Genomic DNA, 21,967 nt, shown 5'->3' with positions numbered 1-21,967 from the left:
TTGGAATGCCCTTTTCAACTTGACTGACTGATAAAAATCCTACTTAACTTTCAAATCATCTTACAAATGTCACCTTCTCTGCAAAAAATTCCCCAACATTTCTACCTATCAGTCAATTCTTTCTGCTCATGCCTTCAGACTCACGCCATCCATGACAGCAATCCACCTGGAATTTTAATGAGTGGTGGGTATGGTGGCAGAGATCTTTCTACCTTCCCCACATTCCCCTTTGGGCTCTTTGAGGAGAGCACTTCTGCAGACTTTGTGTCCTCTGGCATCATGCTGAGAAGGCAGCTTTCATTGTCTATGAATGGCTTTACTTGTCCCTGCTCACAGGAGCAAATATAGTTAATCTAATTTGTGAGACTGGCCTGTAATGAGCAGCATTGTTCTACTAGCTGTTGGGTTACTTTGTCTAAATATTAGGAAATACATTTTACTCTTTTCCTTCTATTTCCTGTCTCACAGATGAGTAAGAAGACCAATGGAAAGATTATTCTGTTTCCTACTGCTGTGTGGTGAGAATCTTTGAATCAGGGTCCTAAAACTGCCTTCTAAAGACAGTAACCTCAATCTCCCTCTGTCTCTCTTTCTCTCTGTCTGGTCCCCCTGACCCCCTCCGAGTCCGTATTTCTCTTTGTCTTCTCTTTTTCCTTGCCCATATGCACATGTTCTCTGTTGCTCTCTGACTCTGTCTTCCTACATTTTTTTCCTGTGAGTAACTGGTAAGTATAGAAGGCCTGAATTATTTTAGTTGGTAAAGTCAACTCCTCCCTTAGGTGTGTGTTCCAAGCTGTAAATATGGGTGGGTTGTAAAAGGATTCTATCAGACTTAAATTTAAAACACATTCTTCAATCTGCTTTTACCTTGAGAGACTTGTACTTTGGAGTTACTGGGCTCTTGCTTGACTGATTAAAAGTTTTTCACTTTCATTTTATTTTCTTCATTCTTGACTTTCCATTAGATGTAGAGAACCCACTGACTTGATCTCCAGCATGTTGGTGTTTTAGAGGGTGATGGTCACAGGGAGTGCTGGGAAAAAAGAATAGCAGCAGCTGTCTTGTGTTTATACTGATTCTGATTCTTCAGAAATGCAGAATAAATAAGAAAGCTTGGGTTTTCAGAAGGCAACTATCACAAAGGAAGACAGGTTCCATTTAAGTAAGACCCTCTTAGGATGAGACCAAGAAATCTAAGATATTGGTGTTGGAAGACATCTGGGCTTGTTGTAGGAAGTCACTATGGGGAAGAAGGCAGCCTCAGTAAGAGCTGGGGTCTAGATGTGACATTATTGCAAATTTTTAGGTTTTGAAAGAATACAAGAGCATTTGAGACTCTTCACATGCTCTTCCTCTCTAATTCCCATCTCCCCAGATACTATCTGGATGTCTTTGTTGTGTTCTTTGTAATGACAGTCTGAGCTATACTAAGGCCTACTTGCTAGAAACACAATTTTGCTTAGCATGATTTGTGAAAGTACTATATTTTTGCATTTTTTAGAGAGGAAGAGCATGTGTAGTTGTAGAGCTAATTATGTGATATTCTTCTGGGTCCTATTGAATTTTGGATTCTTTATAAAAGTAGAGCTTCTGAGAGTCTTAGAGTAGGATTAATATAACACTGAAGATGCTGAAGGAGCCACAGCTATGCAGAGGAATCCAGATATTACTTGAGAGAAATTCTTTGAGTTGAAACAGAGCATATTAAGATATTAAGTCATTGAAAGCTTTTTTTTTTAAAGATTTTATTTATTTATTTGACATAGAGAGACAGAGAGAGAGGGAACACAAGCAAGGGGAGTAAGAGAGGGAAAAGCAGGCTTCCAGCTGAGCAGGGAGCCCGATGTGGGGCTCGATCCCAGGACCCTGGGATCATGACCTGAGCAGAAGGCAGACACTTAACGACCCAGGTGCCCCATAAGTCATTGAAAACTTTTAATGTGGATTTCTATAAACTATAAAGGGTGGATGATTTCATTTTGGGGATTTAACTTTTCTTACAGAGGACAGAAGTAATATTATTTAAATATGGATTTTTTTTATATTACAAAATCTTTATTGTTTTGAATAATCTTATGCTGCCCCATAGCACTCACTGTCCTCCATGCCCTGATGAGACACACTGGACTGCGTGAGAAGGAAAATGGAAGATGGGAAATTAAATTGGAATAAAGTATAGTTAATATTATTTCTTTACTTATTTTAGATTCATCTGAACATAAACACTGAACTACCCATGTCCTATCCTAGGAGAACAGAAAGGATCAGTGGTAACAGAGATTAGGAAGCAGCATGAAGAAGGTAAGTAGAGATCAAACATAATTTGTTTGCTAGTCTTTCTCCTTGATGCGCTTATAAATATGCCTGGTTGACCATAGATATTACTATGGCCCTTGGGATGAAAGAACAAAATCTGAGGAACATCAAAAGAAACCTCCTTTTTCTGATATTCTCACTTTAGCTCCTTTGGAATTTCTATAAAGGAATTTCTGTTTTATTACCCCACCTTTCCCCTCACTCACTCTTCCCTGTAGCAATAAGAGCAAATAGTTGGACTGGTGAGAATTTGTCATTCAATAGGCCACATTTCCTCTACCAGTTGGTGTTCTTTATTTGAACTCACCCCTCATGCAATAGATGGTCTCTTACTTGAACTGTGTTTGCTCTCAGGCACATTGAGTGCTCATGTGCTCTTATCTTCTCAAATATGCATTGTTTTCATGCAATAAACATGTTATCAGACAAGGATAGATCCATCTCCTGACTACATTACCTCCCCCTTAAAATTTGCCCTGCCATTCTTGAACTTTCCATTTCGCAGGTCATTTAGCGCATGAGCAGTTCCCAAGCAAAGTTTATGCTACAGATCCCTGGTCCTCATCAGTATGCCCCGAGGTTTATAGATTTAAGAAGGGAGTGAGATGGCTCATTATCATACCAATTTAAATCCACACTCTCTAACCAGTCTTCCAGAAATCCTACCTTTTGGGATAAGTGAGAATTAACTTGTCTGTTAATAAATTTATTCTTTGATCTCTATTTAGACAGGTTTTGTGTTTATCTGGCCCTGACTTTGTCTTTGATGTCTTATTTAGATTCCCCTCTCTGCTTTAGTAATCTTGCCTGAGCCATCACCCAACAGACTTTCATCTCTGTTTCCTCCCTCGATTTTGATTTCACCTAGTTACAGACATCCACACTCATTTCATCTTTTGATCCATCCTTTTCCCATCCCTTCCCCTGGCCTGCTTTCCCTGCACATGTTGTCATGTTGCAATTGCTCTATAAAAGTGTTAAATTTGAATCCCTATCTCCCCAGTACTATTACAAGGGGAGACATGATTAACAAGGAAAACAACTTCTTCAACCTCCCTGAGATTAATCTCTAGAAATTAAACATGGGCCATCTTTGGAACTGGGAACAAACAAACTGGGAGCCCAGATTGAATTTCATGTTGCTTACCTTTAGAGAATTTAAGGTAATTAAACTTTCTGGACAGCCAGTGTAGCTAGCCCACCAGGGATCCATTGAAGAACCTTTTGGAAAAGAACTTACTCCAAATGCAGAGAGGCCATTTGACAAGCTAAGTTCATCGTCAGTAAGGAGGATAATTATGAGTATGAGAATATAAGCTGCTCAGATTCTCTCTAAAGCAACACAAATTACTTAAAATCAGGTATGGATAGACCAAATAAAATATGAAATGTCTGTATAACTCACTCCCTAAGAGAAAATACACTGTGAGTTGTTAAGATCATAATTCTCTTTCACCTCGATGAACAACTGTCTCAAATTTTTTATCTGGTGCATTCTCTGCAATACCAGACATGCTGAGCAGTCACTGCAGGGGCCTTATCAGTGTCATTGTAGGCTGACATGGTCTGGTGGGATGGATTTCATAAGTATTCCACAGCAATTGTTGATTGTGATCTGTTTGCTCCAAGCAAAAGGGTGTCTGTGGTGAATGCTATTGCAGATTGTGGCTGGATGTGCACTTTGTCTATTATTATTGTTCATGGAAATGTTAGTTGCAATTCAATAATTCTCTTTAGTGTCTGAATGTTTCTAACCTTGATTAACTTATTAATGTTGTATACTCACGCTGTGGCATTTCCCTTAATTTTTGTTGCACACCTAACCTTATAAAAACATTATATCTGCATATAATCATACCTACACACACACATTTAATCAATTAGATTTGAGTTGAGAGCTATGTACAAAGACCTTAAGTAGATCATGCTTAGGGTATAAATTGTAAGTAATTTCTGATAGTAGTATCTCTAACTTGCAGGAGATTTTATATATTTATTGTTATCAGATCATCAGATTATAATTTGGGAAATGATTTACAATACAATTAATACTTTACTTAAGGTTTTTTTGTATAGTTCTCAACTCAAACCTAATTGATTAAATGTAGATGTATGAATATATGTATATTACATTTTACTTTTCAGATATATATATATACATATAACACAATTATAAATTAATTATTCCATGTAACATTGTTTTCTTTGTTTTATAAATAACTTGTTTGAATTCTGCATTGGTAAGAATTATCTAATCTAATAGAGCAGGATTCATAGCTGTTTCTCCCACAGTACCAGGTATGCAATAAAGGACTTCCTAGTTGACACAATTACAGTGTGCTAACTTAGTTTGTTAGAAGTGAAAAGTATTCCATCTGTGTGAGGCTTCAGCCTTAGATATTAATTTTTCCTATACTACAAGGGAAGAGATATTCTAGATTTAGACTAAAGGAACAATTGTTGTACAGTGATTATCTTATACCACCTATATTACTCTATTTAATGCAAGAGGCAGTGTTCTTAATGTATTTTTTACAATTTCTCAGGCCAAAGAAATGTATCTTTATATATCTCAAAGCAAAGGTCTGGGGTACTATATATCAATTTTTAAACTGTCATAGGAAATCACTATAAGTATTATATAAATATATATAAATATTATATAATAAGTATTATTATCATTATCATTATGTATGTTAATTATTTCTACATGAGGAACTTGGAAGTTAGCTATCCAATCAAGAAAATAGTGCATCTTTGAAGATTCTGAACTTCATAAAATCTATTTATAGACCCATAGGAAAGCAAATCCATTATTTTATAGACATACCATATGTCTGGTGTCAAATAACATTACTATATCCCATATTTAGTATACTTGGAATTAAATACCATTTATTATTCTCATCGCTATGAAAAACAATGTGTTATAATAAACATGACACTTTTTAATTTGATACTTATTAGAAATATCATCAAGAGCATTCAAGTATTAGATGGAATTAGTTTAGGTGAGTTTCATTGCTGTTTTCAGCTCCCAAAACTCATTAATTTGTTATTTTATCAATTACAAGGCCTATGTTTTTGTTTTAATTCCACTTACAACGGTGTGATCATAGCTGAGTCATCCAAATGTCTAATTCTATAAAGCCAAATGACTCCCCTCTAAAAATCTAAGATTTATAATCTACACTTAATCAGTGGGAGTATTAATCTGAAAGAAATTTAAAAAAATGTATTGAGTAAAACTTTGTAATTTCAGTTGTAAGTGACAGAAACACAATTTAAAATAAATCAATAAAATAGGTGGAGGAGGAATTTCTTGGAAGGTAAGAAGACATTTACTTTTTTTTTTAAAGATTTATTTATTTATTTATTTATTTATTTATTTATTTATTTGAGAGAGAGAGAGAGAGCAGGGGAAGGGGCAGAGACAGAGGGAGAGAGAGAATCTTAAGCAGACCCCTGCTAAGCATGGAGCCCACCTTGGGGTTTGATCCCAGAACCCTGAGACAATGACCTGAGCCAAAATCAAAAGTCAGATGCTTAACTGACTGAGCCACCCAGGTGCCCCTGGAGGCATTTACTTTTAGATACATTTCATGACCAGATGGATTGTGATGGCTAAGTTCAGGGGATAATATGATTGGCCAGTCTTGGGCACATGTCCACATTTGTGCTTGTGGTTTAGTCTTGTTCTATGACCCAAGAAGCAGCAAAGAAGAGTATTGGATGCCAATGATAACACTAAGTCCCCAAGTGGTTTTGATTAAAGGGCTACACATTGGTGTAAGTGAGCTCCCTCCACATGAAAGGGGAATTTAAGTGGATAACATTTGTATATACACAGTTTGATATATTAATGATATAAAAAATAGACATTAATTTTTTTAGAAGATTTTATTTTATTTGACAGAGAGACAGTGTGAGAGGGAACACAAGCAGGGGGAGTGGGAGAGGGAGAAACAGGCTTCCTGCTGAGCAGGGAACCTGATGTGGGGCTCGATCCCAGGACCCTGGGATCATGACCTGAGCCAAAGGCAGCCACCCAGGTGCCCTTAGACATTAGTATTTTATACAGTATGCATTTATGTCTTCTTACAGATCAACAACTCACTTGTTCAAATAAAAACTTGTATATTGGTTTGCTAGGGCTGCTATAACAAAATACTACAGAGTGGCTTAAACAACAGAAATTTGTCTCACAGTTTTGGAAGCTGGACTTCTGAAATCAGCATGTTGTCAGGATTAGTTTCCTCTGAGGGCTGTGGGGGAAAGATTGGTTCCAGGCCCCTGTCCTTGCATTGCAGATAGCCATCTTCGTATTCACATGGAATTCTCCTTGTACACATACATGTCTGTGTCCAAATTTCTCCTTTGTGTAGCACCAGTTATATTGGATAAATATGACTCATTCTAACTTGATTAGTTCTGTAAAGACTCTATTTCCAATAAGGTACATTATGGGGTGTTGGGCGTTATGACTTCAACATATGAAATTTTGAGGGACACAACTTGACCCATAACAACTAGAATAGGTCTCACCGAAACTTTAGCTGCAGATACTTAAAGTTCCTATCTCTTTTGAATAATCCACTCTTCTTTCACCCTTTTTATGTTAGTAGAAAAATGTATGATCCCTTCTTATGCGGCTTCCTCCCTTGTGTTCCATATTTTCAGAATCCCACAATTTATTCAGTCCAGAGGGGCTGCCTGAGAATATTCAGAGCAAGAAACCTAATGAATTCAATCAGTCTAGTAATGGCCTTTCTCTCCTGCTGCCATTTCTTCAGTCACGGGCTCTCAGTCTGCTGTTGTAAGGTGTCCCAGATAGGCAAGATATTCTCATTGTCCACTACTCCAGTGGCTGGTCAGGCAGGAGTTTCTAAGGCTATAGGAAATAGGAGAAAGAGAGGATTTTGTCTAAGTATGATGTTTGTCTGTGGTAGCCATATGGACAGTTTGGTCTGTCAAGCTGACTGTCCCTGAACAAGCCATGGATGTAGATCCCCTCACAGTCTGTGGTAATGCTGAGTTGGAGAATAGCCAGAAGCATTCTGCATTTGGGTCTCCAGGATTACTATGTTTTATTTAGCTTTATATGCTGAGTGACTCTTCCCAGAGCAGTGCTTCTGTATCAGAGCAACTGGGGGAGCAACAAGAGGAGGGCAGAAGTTTTTCGGTCCTTTCCACACAGTTTTTCCTTTGTGACACTACCTTTTTCCAGAGTCATTCAGCCCTGGAAGTGAGCCTGATTCATTCAGCCTGACTATTCCAAGTGAGTATCCCTGGGATGACCTTGTTATTCTTTCTGCCAGCATTCCTCACCTGGTTGACTTCAAGCCATGGGATCAGAGAGATTTTAATAAAATTGAGCTGCAAAAGGAGAGGGGTTCAATATAGGCTCTAGCCTACATTTTTCTCTCTGAGTCTCTTTGCTTCTATGTAGATATATTGACCCCCTTAGTAATGATATAAAATGGATAGATGTTATCAATTAACCACAACTCCCCAATAATGGTTCAGTCCACTTTTTTGCTGGAGTGGCAAGGGCCCCCTTTCCTTTTGTGACCTTAGCTGGAAGGAACATTCAAGGGATTTTTCCTAGAAATATATTTACATTGAAAAAGTGCACTCCTTCAAAACAATGTTTTTTAAATGTTAAAAAATGATGATTCTTGTATAAATATATATCAAATACATTTCAAAAATTTGATTATTTAAGGGAAACAGCAGGATGGTAAAGATGATTCAAAGAAGATTTACTCATTGTATCTCATAGAAACAGAGAACAGATTGGTGTTTGCCAGAGATAGGAAGTGGGGAGTGGGCAAAATGGATGAAGGCAAATGAAAAATACAAATTTCCAGTTATAAGATTAAAAAGTCTTGGGGATGTAATATACAGTATGGTGACTATAATTAATAATATTGCATAGCATATTTGAAAGCTGCTTAAAGAGTGCATCTTAAAAATTCTCATCATAAAAAAATGGTAACTATGTATGGTGATGCATGTTAACAAGATTTATTGTGATGATCATTTTGCAATATATACAAATATTGAATCGTGTTATCATCTGAAACTAATAAAAGGTTATATATCAATTATAGATTTTTTAAAAAAGATTCATACAATAGAATTCTATACAGCAATAAGAATAAACAAACTATGATTAAACACACCAACTTGGATGAGTCACACAAATTTAATGTTGAATTTTTAAAGAAGTCAGAAAGGAAAGAGCACACACTGTATGATTAACTATAATCAAATATAGTGTATATATGATGATATATATGACATAGATAAGTTTTGTATTGCACATATACATAAAATGCAATGCAGTACTTACATATATACAAATGCAAAACTAATCTATGTGATTAGAAGTCAGATAGTGGTTACCCTTTTGTGTCTCAGCTGTGATTGGAGGGGCTTCTAGAATGGCAGTCGTGGTCTGCATCCTGACTTGAGTGCTGGTTACATTGGGTAGGTTCAATTTGTGAAAATTCACTGATCTGACACTTACACATAATTCCCCTCTCCCCAAAGACAAAGAACATGTGCAGAACATATGTATCTATTCAGTTGTAAGAGAAATGTATAAATACATTTGCCGTATTAGATACAAAAGTGGCTAATACCTTACATGTCAATAAAACTATAACCTTTGGGGTTATCTTTTCTCCTAGACAAGAATTATTTTAATTATTTCTGGACCAAAAAATATTTGTAATTCAGCAATTTTCTAAAAGTTTTAAAAAGTTTACAACTACACAGAATCTGTAAACAGGGCCCTAATCAATAGTAAATAGTAAGTTAAATATACATTCATCTAGGAAATAGAAATCCTGGGTTTTGCATTTAATTTAGTGAACTTATTTCTGCTTAGTTTTCTTACTGACTAGATACGTCTTTATTTCTCAAATAGTCTTTGAACTTTTAGATGGGTCTGTTACACATGCCTGAATATGACACTGAAAAATCTAAAACATATTTTTGTGTTATTTCCACATTTTGGATTTTATCTGACTCACTCTAAAGTTATATGCTGCATAAATAATAGCTTTAGGAAGGAAATCTGTCTTTAAAGTGACAAATTCTCTCACTTAAAAGTAAATTAAAAAAAAATTTTACATTAGCAGATTCCCAGCTATATGTTCATTATTATTAACAACCAAGACCTTAAACTTTCTCATTATCTGCTTCTATTACCACTTAGCTTTCAGCAAGTTAGTGGACTACAAAAAAAAAAAAAAAAGAAAGAAAGAAAAAGAAAAAGTAAAATAAGTTTTTTTCCTAAAACATTTGAACATCAAAAATATGCCTATTTATCATGATAGGATTTAATCCTCACAACAATTTGGCAAGGTTGTTATTAATGCTGCCACTAATTCACCAAAATATTTAAGTAATTTGTCCAAGATCACTTGACCTACAAATAATGGAACTTGATCATGAGCCCTGTTATCTTGGCTCCTAAGTCCACAATCTTTTCTCTACACCATTTCAGAGACAACTGATCTACAGTTTGCCAGGGAGCATGTTGGAGGAGTGAAATTTAATGAGGCAATTATCAAGAGTTTAGCCTAAAAGCTCTAATAAAATGAAATTAATTCTGTTTGAAATGACTAAGTGAGCATCAAAGAATGTCAACTATTCTAATTCCACATGATAGAAAACCAATGTCTGCTTATTTTCTGTCTTACACTACATTTCAGATATGGTAAATGTGGAAAAAGAAGGAAAAAAGATGTTATTACGGTTAGGGTAACAGTCATTGCTATTGGTTTGAATCAATGACCTTTAAAATCCAAAGAGAGACTGTTAATGGAAGGAATGTGCTGTGAAGTTGTAGAGTCAGCCTGGAGTCCTAAATTCTAATCATACTCTACTACTGAATCTGCAGGGCCTGACCAAGTTAATGTGCCTCTCTGGGCTTCTGTTCCTTGGTGGGTAAATTAAACTGGTTGAGCTAGATAGTCTCTCAAATCCATTTTAGTATTTCCTGAATCCATTAAAGAGTCAGTAATAGAGGCAAAGCATATATGCATAGCAGCATCATTTTATTGCTTAAAAACTTCTAATGACTCCCCATTGCATTGTTATTAAGAAATTGCTTAATTTCTCTGTGTCCCAATTTTCTTGCTTGGGTTGTGTGAGGAGTTAAATAAGATTATATATGTAAAAAATACAACAATACTCAGGAAATGATAAGCACTTAATAAGTACTGGCTAGTACCATTGACTATAGGATTAAGGGGCATTTTTTTTTTTAGGGAAAGAGAGGGCACAAGTAGGGGGGAGGGAAAGAGAGGGCACAAGTAGGGGGGAGGGGAGGGGAGGAGGAAGAGAAAGAATCTTAAGCAGGCTTCATGCTCAGTACAGAGCCCAATGTGGGGCTAAATCTCAGGACCCTGAGATCATGACCTGAGCCAAAACCAAGCATCAGACACTTAAGTGACTGAGCCCCCAGGCATCCTGGGATTAAGTTGATTTTTTACATGACTTGCCTAACCCCCTTTAATTTGGATTTTGTCTACCTCACTAGCGTCATCTCCCACCATTCTCTGCCTTACACATCATACTGAAAAACACAAGAATCTTTATTTTTTTCATTTTTCACCTTTGAAGGATCATTTTGCAGGAGAAAGAATTCTACATTAGTAGGTTTTTTTCCTCTCATCAAGTCTCTCACTTCATCTCTCATTTCCCTTCACTCTCTTCTTGCTTGCATGGTTTCTGATGAGAAGTTGGATATTTTTCTCTCTGGCTTCTTTCAGACTTCTTTTTTTAATTTTTGTTTTTGTTGTTATTATTTATTTATTTAGTTAAGTAATCTCTGCACCCATCATGGGGCTCGAAATCATGACCCCAAGATCAACTGTCTCATGCTCTTCCATCTGAGCCAGTTAGGCACCATGTAATTTAAATATAATATGCCTAGGTGAAAGTTTTGGGCATTAATTCTGCTTGGTGTTCTCAGAGCTTCCTGGATCTGTGATTTGATGTCTGACATTAAATTGGGGGAAATTTTCAGTTATTATTGCTTCCGATTTTTTTATGTTCTTTTCTTTCTTCTCCTTCTGGTATTCCCTTTACATGTATGTTATACCCTTATAGTTGTCCCACATTTATTGGATATAACTGAAAGTCTTTTTTTCTCTTTGTTTTTCAGTTTAAGCAGTTTCTATTTAGCTATCCTCAAGTTCAGAGAGTCTTTCCTCAGCTGTCCACTCTACAAATAAAACTACTAAAGACATTCTTTTTTTTTTAAGATTTATTTATCTATTATTTTGAGAGAGAGAGACTGCCCACAGGTGGGGGAGGGGCAGAAGGAGAGAGAATCCAAGCAGACTTTCCAGCTGAGTGAGGAGCCCAACCTAGGGCTCAATCTCAGGACCCTGAGATCATGACTTAAGCTGAAATCCAGAGTTGGATGCTTAACTGACTAAGCCACCCAGGTGCTCCTAAAGACATTCTTATTTTTTTCATTTATCTCTACTACATCTTTTTTTATTCTTTCTTAGAAATTCCATCTCTCTGCTTATCTTGCTCCATCTATTCTTGAACACTGTCTACCTTATCCATTAGAGTTATGAACATATTAATCATAGTTCTTTTAAATTCTTAGTCTGATAATTCTGTAATGTGTGCTACATCTTAATCTGCTTGTATTGTCTACTCTGTCTCTTAAAACTGTGAAGGTTTGGGGGGGGGGAGCAAGATGGCGGAGCAGTAGGAGACCTAAATTTAATCTGGTCCCAGGAATTCAGCTAGATAGGGAACAAACCATCCTGAGCACCTACAAACTCAACAGGAGATTGAAGAAAAGAATAGCAGCAACTATCTGAAGAGAAAAGCGACCACTTTCTGGAAAGTAGGATGTGTGGAGAATTGAATCCGAGGTGATATTCAGGAAGATAGACTGCAGGGGAGGGGGCCTCTGTCGGCCACTTCTGGCAAGTGATAGAGCAGCAGAGCACAAAATCAGAACTTTTAGAAGTCTGCTCCACTGAGGGATGTCGCTCCAGTAGCTAAGCAAGAGGTGGAACCCTCACTGGGACAGTGTGGTCTCTGGACCCTCGGGGTCACAGAAAGACTGGGGGTGCCTGAGTGTGGCAGAGCTCCCAGGTATCAGAGCAGGGAAGGTGGCTGCAGAGATGGAGTCAAGGAATGGGCACTCAGTTCGGGGTTGCCATAAACCATGATCCGTGGCACAGTCGGGCCACTGCTCTTCCAACAGGGACCCAACAAGCAGCAGATCCAGGGAGATTCCCCATCCTCCCCCAGGAGGAGCGGCACAGGAGCACACCACGGGGATCTGCTGGGTTTGGAGACTCCACATGGATTCATGTGCCAGAAATAGAAATGCTTGGTCACAGGCCGGGTGAGCACAGAGTGCAGCCAGAGACCAGGGAGACGTGAGTGACTACTTTTCTCTGGGGGTGCACTGAGGGGTGGGGCCCAAGTTTTCAGCTCCTCCGGGGCAGAGATTGGGAGGCCACCACTTTCACTCTCGTCCTCCAAAGCTGTACAGACAGCTTGCAGGGAAAACCTCCCAAGAGCAAACCCGAGCAGATTACTTAGCCCAGATGGGCAAGGGCGGGGCAATTCCGCCTCTGGCAAAGACATTTGAAAACCACTACAACAGGCCCCTCCCCCAGAAGATCTGCAAGAACAGCCAGCCAAGACCAAGTTTACAGATCAATGAGAATGGCAGAACTCCAGCACTAGGGGAATACTGCACATAGAATTCATGGCTTTTTTCCAATGAATCTTTAATCTTTCAAAGTTAATTTTTTTTAGTTTTCTTTTTTTTTTTCTTTCCCTTTCTTTTCCCCCAGTTTCAGGTCTCTTCTGATTTGTTTAGTGTATATTTTTCTGGGGTCATTGTTACCCTGTTAGGATTATGTTCTCTCATTCATCTATTCTCCTCTAGACAAAATGACAAGATGGAAAAAATCACCTCAACAAAAAGAACAAGAGGTAGTACCGACTGCCAGGGACCTAATCAATACAGACATTAGTAAGATGTCAGAACTAGAGTTCAGAATGACAATTTTAAAGATACTAGCTGGGCTTGAAAAAAGCATGGAAGATATTAGAGAAACGCTTTCTGGGGAAATAAAAGAACTAAAATCTAACCAAGTCAAAATCAAAAAGGCTATTAATGAGATGCAATCAAAAATGGAGGCTCTGCTAGGATAAGTGAGGCAGAAGAAATAATTCTAGATACAGAAGACCAAATAATGGAAAATAAATAAGCTGAGTAAAAGAGAGAGAAATAACTACTGGATCATGAGGGCAGAATTTGAGAGATAAGTGATACCATAAGATGAAAAAATATTAGAATAATTGGGATCCCAGAAGAAGAAGAAAGAGAGAGGGGGGCAGAGGATATATTGGAGCATATTATTGCAGAGAACTTCCCTAATTTGGGGAAAGAAACAGGCATCAAAATCCAGGAGGCACAGAGAAACCCCTCAAAATCAATAAAAATAGGTCAACACCCCGACATCTAATAGTAAAACTTATGAGTCTCAGAGACAAAGAGAAAATCCTGAGAGCAGCTCAGGAGAAGAGATCTGTAACCTACAATGGTAGAAACATTAGATTGGCAAGAGACCTATCCACAGAGACCTGGCAAGCCAGAAAGGACTGGCATGATAGATTCAGAGCATTAAATGAGAAAAATATGCAGCCAAGAATACTATATCCAGCTAGGCTGTCACTGAAAATAGAAGGAAAGATCAAAAGCTTCCAGGACAAACAAAAACTAAAGGAATTTGCAAACACAAAACCAGCCCTACAAGAAATACTGAAAGGGGTCCTCTAAGCAAAGAGAGAGCCTAAAATCAACATAAACCAGAAAGGAACACAGACAATGTACAGTAACAGTCACCTTACAGGCAATACAATGGCACTAAATTCCTATCTTTCAGTAGTTACCCTGAAAGCAAATGGGCTAAATGCCCCAATCAAAAGACACAGGGTATCAGATTGGATAAAAAAACAAGACCCATCAATGTGCTGTCTGCAAGAGACTCATTTTAGACCCAAAGACACCCCCAGATTGAGAGTGAGGGGGTGGAAAACCATTTACCACACTAATGGACACCAAAAGAAAGCTAGGGTGGCAATCCTTATATCAGACAAATTAGATTTAAAACCAAAGACTATAATAAAAGATGAGGAAGGACCCTATATCCTACTTAAAGGGTCTATCCAACAAGAAGATCTAACAATTATAAATATCTATGCCCCTAACATGGGAACAGCCAATTATATAAGGCAATTAATAACAAAAGCAAAGAAACACATCGACAACAATACAATAATAGTGGGGGACTTTAACAGCCCCCTCACTGAAATGGACAGATCATCTAAGCAAAAGATTAATAAGGAAATAAGGACTTTAAATGACACACTGAACCAAATGGACTTCACAGATATATTCAGAACATTCCATCACAAAGCAACAGAATACACATTCTTCTCTAGTGCCCATGGAACATTCTCCAGAATCGATCACATCCTAGGTCACAAGTCAGATATAACTGGTACCAAAAATTGGGATCATTCCCTGCATATTTTTGGACCACAATGCTTTGAAACTAGAACTCAATCACAAGAGGAAAGTTGGAAAGAACTCAAATACATGGAGGCTAAAGAGCATCCTACTGAAGAATGAATGGGTCAACCAGGAAATTAAAGAAGAATTAAAAAAAAATTCATGGCAACAAATGAAAATGAAAACACAACTATTCAAAATCTTTGGGATGCAGCAAAGGCAGTCCTAAGAGGAAAGTATATAGCAATACATGCTTTCTGAAGAAACAAGAAAGGTCTCAAATACACAACCTAAACTTACACCTAAAGGAGCTGGAGAAAGAACAGCAAATAAAGCCTAATCCCAGCAGGAGAAGAGAAATAATAAAGATCAGACGAGAAATCAATGAAATAGAAACTAAAAGAACAGTAGAACAGATCAGTGAAACTAGGAGCTGGTTCTTTGAAAGAATTAACAAGATTGATAAACCCCTGCCAGACTTATCAAAAAGAAAAGAGAAGTGACCCAAATAAATCAAATCATGAATGAAAGAGGACAGATCACAACCAACACCAAAGAAATACAAACAACTATAAGAACATATTATGAGCAACTCTATGCCAGTAAATTAGACAATCTAGAAGAAATGGATGCATTCCTAGAGATGTATCAACTACCAAAACTGAACCAGGAAGAAATAGAAAACCTGAACAGACTTATAACCATTAAGGAAATTGAAGCAGTCATCAAAAATATCCCAAAAAACAAGAGCCCAGGGCCAGGTGGCTTCCCAGGGGAATTCTACCAAGTATTTAAAGAAAAATTAATACCTATTCTTCTGAAACTTCCAAAAAATAGAAATGGAAGGAAAACTTCCAAATGAGGCCAGCATTACCTTGATCCCAAAACCAGACAAAGACCCCATCAAAAAGGAGAATTACAGGCCAATATCCTTGATGAATATGGATGCAAAAATTCTCACCAAAATACTAGCCAATAGGATCCACCAGTATATTAAAAGGATTATTCACCACGACCAAGTAGGATTTATCCCTGAGGTGCAAGGTTGATTCAACATCCGCAAATCAATCAATGTGATACAATCCATTAATAAAATAAAGAACAGGAACCATATGATCCTCTCAATAGATGCAGAAAAAGCATTTGACCAAGTACAGCATCCTTTCTTGATCAAAACTCTTCAAAGTATAAGGATAGAGGGTACATACCTCAATATCATAAAAACCATCTATGAGAAACCTATAGTGAATATCATGCTCAATGGCGAAAAACTGAGAGCTTTCCCCCTAAGGTCAGGAACGCGGCAGGGATGTCCACTATCACCACTGCTATTCAACATAGTATTAGAAGTCCTAGCCACAGCAATCAGACAACAAAAAGAAAAAAAAAGGCATCGGAATTGGCAAAGAAGAAGTCAAACTCTCACTCTTTGCAGATGATATGATACTTTATGTGGAATGACTACACTCCAAAACTGCTAGAACTCATACAGGAATTCAGTAAAGTGGCAGGATATAAAATCAATGCACAGAAATCAGTGGCATTCCTATACACCAACAACAAGACAGAAGAAAGAGAAATTAAGGAGTCGATCCCATTTACAATTGCACCCAAAACCATAAGATACCTAGAAATAAATCTAACCAAAGAGGCAAAGAATCTGTACTCAGAAAACTATAAAATACTCATGAAAGAAATTGAGGAAGACACAAAGAAATGGAAAAACGTTCCATGCTCATGGATTGGAAGAATAAATATTGCGAAGATGTCAATGCTACCTAGAGCAATCTACACATTCAATGCAATCCCTATCAAAATACCATCCACTTTTTTCAAAGAAATGGAAGAAATAATCCTAAAATTTGTATGGAACCAGAAAAGACCCTGAATAGCCAGAGCAATGTTGAAAAAGAAAAGCAGGGTGCCTGGGTGGCTCAGTTGGTTAAGCGACTGCCTTCGGCTCAGGTCATGATCCTGGAGTCCTGGGATCGAGTCCCGCATCGGGCTCCCTGCTCAGCAGGGAGTCTGCTTCTCCTTCTGACCCTCCCCCCTCTCATGCTCTCTCTCTACCTCATTCTCTCTCTCAAATAAATAAATAAAATCTTTAAAAGAAAAAGAAAAGAAAAGCTGGTGGCATCACAATTCCGGACTTCAAGCTCTATTGCAAAGCTGTCATCATCAAGACAATATGGTACTGGCACAAAAACAGACACATTGATCAACGGAACAGAAGAGAGAGCCCAGAAATGCACCCTCAACTCTATGGTCAACTCTTTGACAAAGCAGGAAAGAATGTCCAATGACAAGAAGACAGTCTCTTCCACAAATGGTGTTAGGAAAATTGGACAGCCACATGCAGAAGAATGAAACTGGACCATCCCCTTACACCACACACAAAAATAGACTCCAAATGGTTGAAAGACCTCAATGCGAGACAGGAGTCCATCAAAATCCTAAAGGAGAACACTGGCAGCAACGTCTTCGACCTCAGCTCCAGCAACTTCTTCCTGGAGACATCACCAAGGGCAAGGGAAGCAAGGGCATAAATGAATTATTGGGACTTCATCAAAATAAAAAGCTTTTGCACAGCAAAAGAAAGAGTCAACAAAACCAAAAGACAATCGACAGAATGGGAGAGGATATTTGCAAATGACATATCAGAAAAGGGCTAGTATCCAAAATCTATAAGGAACTTCTTAAACTCAACACCCAAAGAACAAATGATCCAATCAAGAAATGGGCAGAAAACATGAACAGACATTTTCCCAGAGAAGACATCCAAGTGGCCAACAGACACATGAAAAAGTGCTCAACATCGCTCGGCATCAGGGAAATCCAAATCAAAACCTCAATGAGATACCACCTCACACCAGTCAGAATGGCTAAGATTAATAAGCAGGAAACGACAGATGTTGGCAGGGATGTGGAGAAAGGGGAACCCTCCTACACTGTTGGTGGGAATGCAAGCTGGTGTAGCCACTCTGGAAAACAGTATGGAGGTTCCTCAAAAAGTTGAAAATAGAGCTACCATACAATCCAGCAATTGCTCTACTGGGTATTTACTCCAAAGATACAAATGTAGGGATCCGTAGGGGTATGTGCACCCCGATGTTTATAGCAGCAATGTCCACAATAGCCAAACTATGGAAAGGGTCAAGATGTCTATCGACAGATGAATGGATAAAGCAGAGGTGGTATATTTATATATACAATGGAATATTATGCAGCCATCAAAAGGAATGAAATCTTGCCATTTGCAATGGCGTGGATGGAACTGGAGGGTTTTATGCTGAGCGAAATAAGTCAATCAGAGAAAGACATGTATCATATGACCTCACTGATATGAGGAATTCTTAATCTCAGGAAACAAACTGAGGGTTGCTCGGGTGGTGGGGGGTGGGAGGGATGGGTGGCTCTGTGATAGACATTGGGGAGGGTATGTGCTATGGTGAGCACGGTGAATTGTGTATGACTGTTGAATCATAGACCTGTAACTCTGGTACAAATAATACATTATATGTTAAAAAAAAAAAAAAAAGAAAAAAGAAGATAGCAAGAAGGGAAAAATGAAGGGGGGCGGAAATTGGAGGGGGACATGAACCATGAGAGACTATGGACTCTGAGAAACAAACTGAGGGTTCTAGAGGGGAGGGGGTGGGGAGATTGGTTAGCCTGGTGATGGGTATTAAAGAGGGCATGTTCTGCATGGAGCACTGGGTGTTATACGCAAACAATGCATCGTGGAGCATTACATCAAAAACTAATGATGTAATGTATGGTGATTAACATAACATAATAAAATAAAATAAAAACTGTGGGGTTTTTTTGCCTTTTTTGTATACCTTGTAATTTTTTCTTGGTAGCTGGACATGATGTACTGGGTTTAGGAACTGCTGTAAATAGGGTTTTAGTAATGTGGTGGTGACTTTTTGAGGGAGGGGAAACATTCTATAGTCCTATGAATAGGTCTTGGTCTTTTAGTTGGTCTGTGCCATGGCACTGTGAACTTCAGAAGTGCTTCTCAATTCCTCCTGCCCCTAAATGGGAAAAGGTGGCTAGAGTGGGTTGGAGCTGTGTATTTCCTTTATCCCGCATATAAGGCTGGAAGTGTCTAGACGTGCATATTTCTCTTCCTCTCTCTGGAAGGCTAGAGCTGGCTGGAGTTAGGTATTTCCTTTTCCTGGGTCAGTTAGGCTCTAAAAAAAACCCCAGTACATTAGACTCTGTTTAAATAGTTTCTCCTGAGGACAGAAGGTGTTAAGAACAGAGTGCTCTGTTGTATTTCAAAATGGTGATTTTTCCCACTTTCTCTGCAGGAAGAATGAGGGGATTTTTCACTGATATTAACTGTGAGAACCTGTTCAAACTCTTGAGGTAAAACTCATAAAAGTGGGGGAACCTCCATCTTGCCTCCTCTGTTTCTGAGCTCATGGAGATTTTGACTCTCAAACGTGTCCACCCTGACCTCCAGCAATTCATCAGTTACAGTTTAGGATTTGCTATTCCAGCACTGGTTCCGCTAAAGGTTTCTGCTCCAGCAAGGTGTGATTCTCTGTTCTGCCTGACTGTCTATCTAACTCTGGGGACAATGGTTTTCCCTGTGACCTCACTTTCTTATGGATATAAAAGGAGTTCTTGAGTTTTCAGGTTGCTCAGCTTTTCACAGGTTGTAGGGATGTAGGGGTGACTTCCAAGCTTCGTACATGCTAGACCAGTAATTGGAAGTTGCTATAGTGAAACCTGCAGGAGTTACTTTGCACACTATTGCAGTATCCATCAGACAACTGAAAATTGGTGTTGATAGTTCACACACAAAAAATGAAGGCTAACGATTTCAATTTTGAAGATGGGATGGAGGTAATATTAAATGGATGAGCTTTGGGAGCCTGGGTGGCTCAGTCGTTAAGTGTCTGACTTCGGCTCAGGTCATGATCCCAGGGTCCTGGGATCGAGTCCCACATCGGACTCCCTGCTCTGTGCCTTCACCCCCATTTTTGACAACAGTGTAATATTTCTTACAATATTTATCCTCTCTATTCTAAAGATTTGATCCTGAAGTAGTTTAGAACACCGATAGTGTAAATATTAACATGTATTAAATAAATCTAGGTGGCAAATGTGCGTGTCATTCTAAGACACCATTTATATGGAAAATCAACAGTTCTCAGGTTATAATTTCATTACACAAGACTTATAAATCTTCTTGATTTCACTGACACTTTAATTATCGAGTGACATGTCTAGTCCTAAAGTAGCTAGTCTACATAATTAGTCATTTTGCTTCTTGTGTTTACACTAATCTTGATACTGTACTCAATTTGAAAATCTGCCTTCTACCATTGTGGAAAGCATAAACAAGTTTAATATAGTTGTTATTTAACATTTTGACTAATCCTTTTCCAGTGAATTCAAACCTAGAGCAATTTTGTTTTATGAGAGATTTATTTTTTTTAGTGATGTTAGCCTTTAGGTGTGCTTGACTTTGTAGTGTCAGAATAATTAATTTGCTTGATTTTACCTCTCATGGTCCATTTAATTTTCTCTTGGAAGATTTCTCTCTTTGCCCTGCTACCATGGTACTCCTCTCAGTGATAATGTTAAACAAGGGAATATTAACCTATTTCCAGTTACCATAAGAACAGTTTATTTATTTAGTTAGTTCTTTTATACCCCATACCCCCACTCCAAAAAAGAAAAAAAAAGATTTGACAAATCTTAGAAAATAATCTATTTAGATGCAATGTATTTGGTCTTGGGAAGAGTAAATGTTTTTTCTGGCACTGAATTTCAAAAAGAATTTAATACATGGGTTCCTAGACACTGAACAACAATATAGAAAATAACTAACACCTTAATCTAGGTAATCTGTATTTCTTCTGTGTCACTTGTGAGACCAACCAATACTGCAGAAAATAATACCACATCTAAGATTTTCTCTGCTGCTTAATGTCTGGCTGAATTGGCCACTCCCTTTTTGCATGCTAACAACTGAAGAAGCAATTGTAACACCTATCAATGAATAAGCAGACAAACGTCATTTTGAATGATGTGTATGGATTTTCAGACCCTTTCCATCTATACACCCCCAAAATCGATAGGGTCACCCCTCCAAATTTCATCTTGGCATCAAGCACCAGCCCTGAATTTTTGTTCCAGAAACCTGCTGGATAGAAGCTGAACCACTGGGAACTCTGTGACAATGCTAAGAAGAGACGAGTATCTAGGAGACACTAATTACTGATGAGGCCACCTCACCTGGGAGAAGTATTCCTTCTGTGGTAAGTGGTTTTACTGTAAAGTAATGAAGTTACAGGATTGCTATTTTTCAGGATCTCTAAAGAGGAAATCCGTAGAGTCACATGGCAAATGAGGAGAGGGAACAGGTACAAAGTTAAATTTTGGTTGTAATTTTATAGCAGTAATCCAGGAAGGAGCGTCAACTTGGCAAAGACTTTCCTGCAGGTTGGTGGAAAGAATGTAAATCTTACCTATATGAAACATCAAATCATGTGTTTATGGGGATTGACTAAGCGTGTGTGGTACTGGCAACAAGAGTAGAGAGGCCTGTGGAATAGAAAAATAAAATATAATATAGCCCAAATAATGTGGAATTCTAATATGTGAGAAGGGTGGCAGCTCAAATCACTAGTTCAAAGATGGACAAAGATGGGCCCAGAACAACTGGATGGCCATTTGAAAAAAAAAAAAAATTATAAACTTTGATCCATCCCTCACCTTACACAAAAAAATAAGCTCTAAATGGATCAACAATATAATAGTAAACAACAAGCCATACAAATCCTAGAGGTATATATGATTTAAAAGATTTTATTCATCTTTATTGAAAAAATTTTAAACTTAAAATGCATTCCTCTTTAACCTAGGTGCAGATAAAGGCATTCCAGCTATAAATCAAAATCCAGAGTAAAAAAAAAAAGATTGAAAATTTGGCTGAACACAACTAAAAAGCACATTTTTTTGTGACCCACAAAACCATTATAAACAAAGTGAAAACTTTTTTTATAAAACAAACCGAAAGAAAATATTTGCAACATGTGTGATGGAGACACTTTC

General features: G+C 37.9%; 1 protein-coding gene across 1 annotated transcript in view; it reads left to right on the top strand.

Annotated features, from left to right (window-relative positions):
* NOX4 (NADPH oxidase 4) overlaps positions 1 to 21,151 on the top strand; it is a 362,080-nt gene extending 340,929 nt beyond the window's left edge. Inside the window, exons 19-20 of the mRNA XM_064577120.1 lie at positions 2,207 to 2,301; positions 21,050 to 21,151. Coding sequence (XP_064433190.1) covers positions 2,207 to 2,216 — 10 coding nt within the window. The 3' untranslated portion in view covers positions 2,217 to 2,301; positions 21,050 to 21,151. The remainder of the gene's footprint in view (positions 1 to 2,206; positions 2,302 to 21,049) is intronic.
* Positions 21,152 to 21,967: the final 816 nt, after the last annotated feature.

This window comes from Mirounga angustirostris, unplaced genomic scaffold (genome assembly GCF_029215605.1).
Source record: "Mirounga angustirostris isolate CCGP_5_RB_7025 unplaced genomic scaffold, mMirAng1.0.hap1 SCAF_13, whole genome shotgun sequence".
Classification (NCBI taxonomy): domain Eukaryota; kingdom Metazoa; phylum Chordata; class Mammalia; order Carnivora; family Phocidae; genus Mirounga; species Mirounga angustirostris.
Note: the sequence above shows the minus strand (reverse complement) of the source record. Positions and strands in the feature narration are given on the sequence as shown.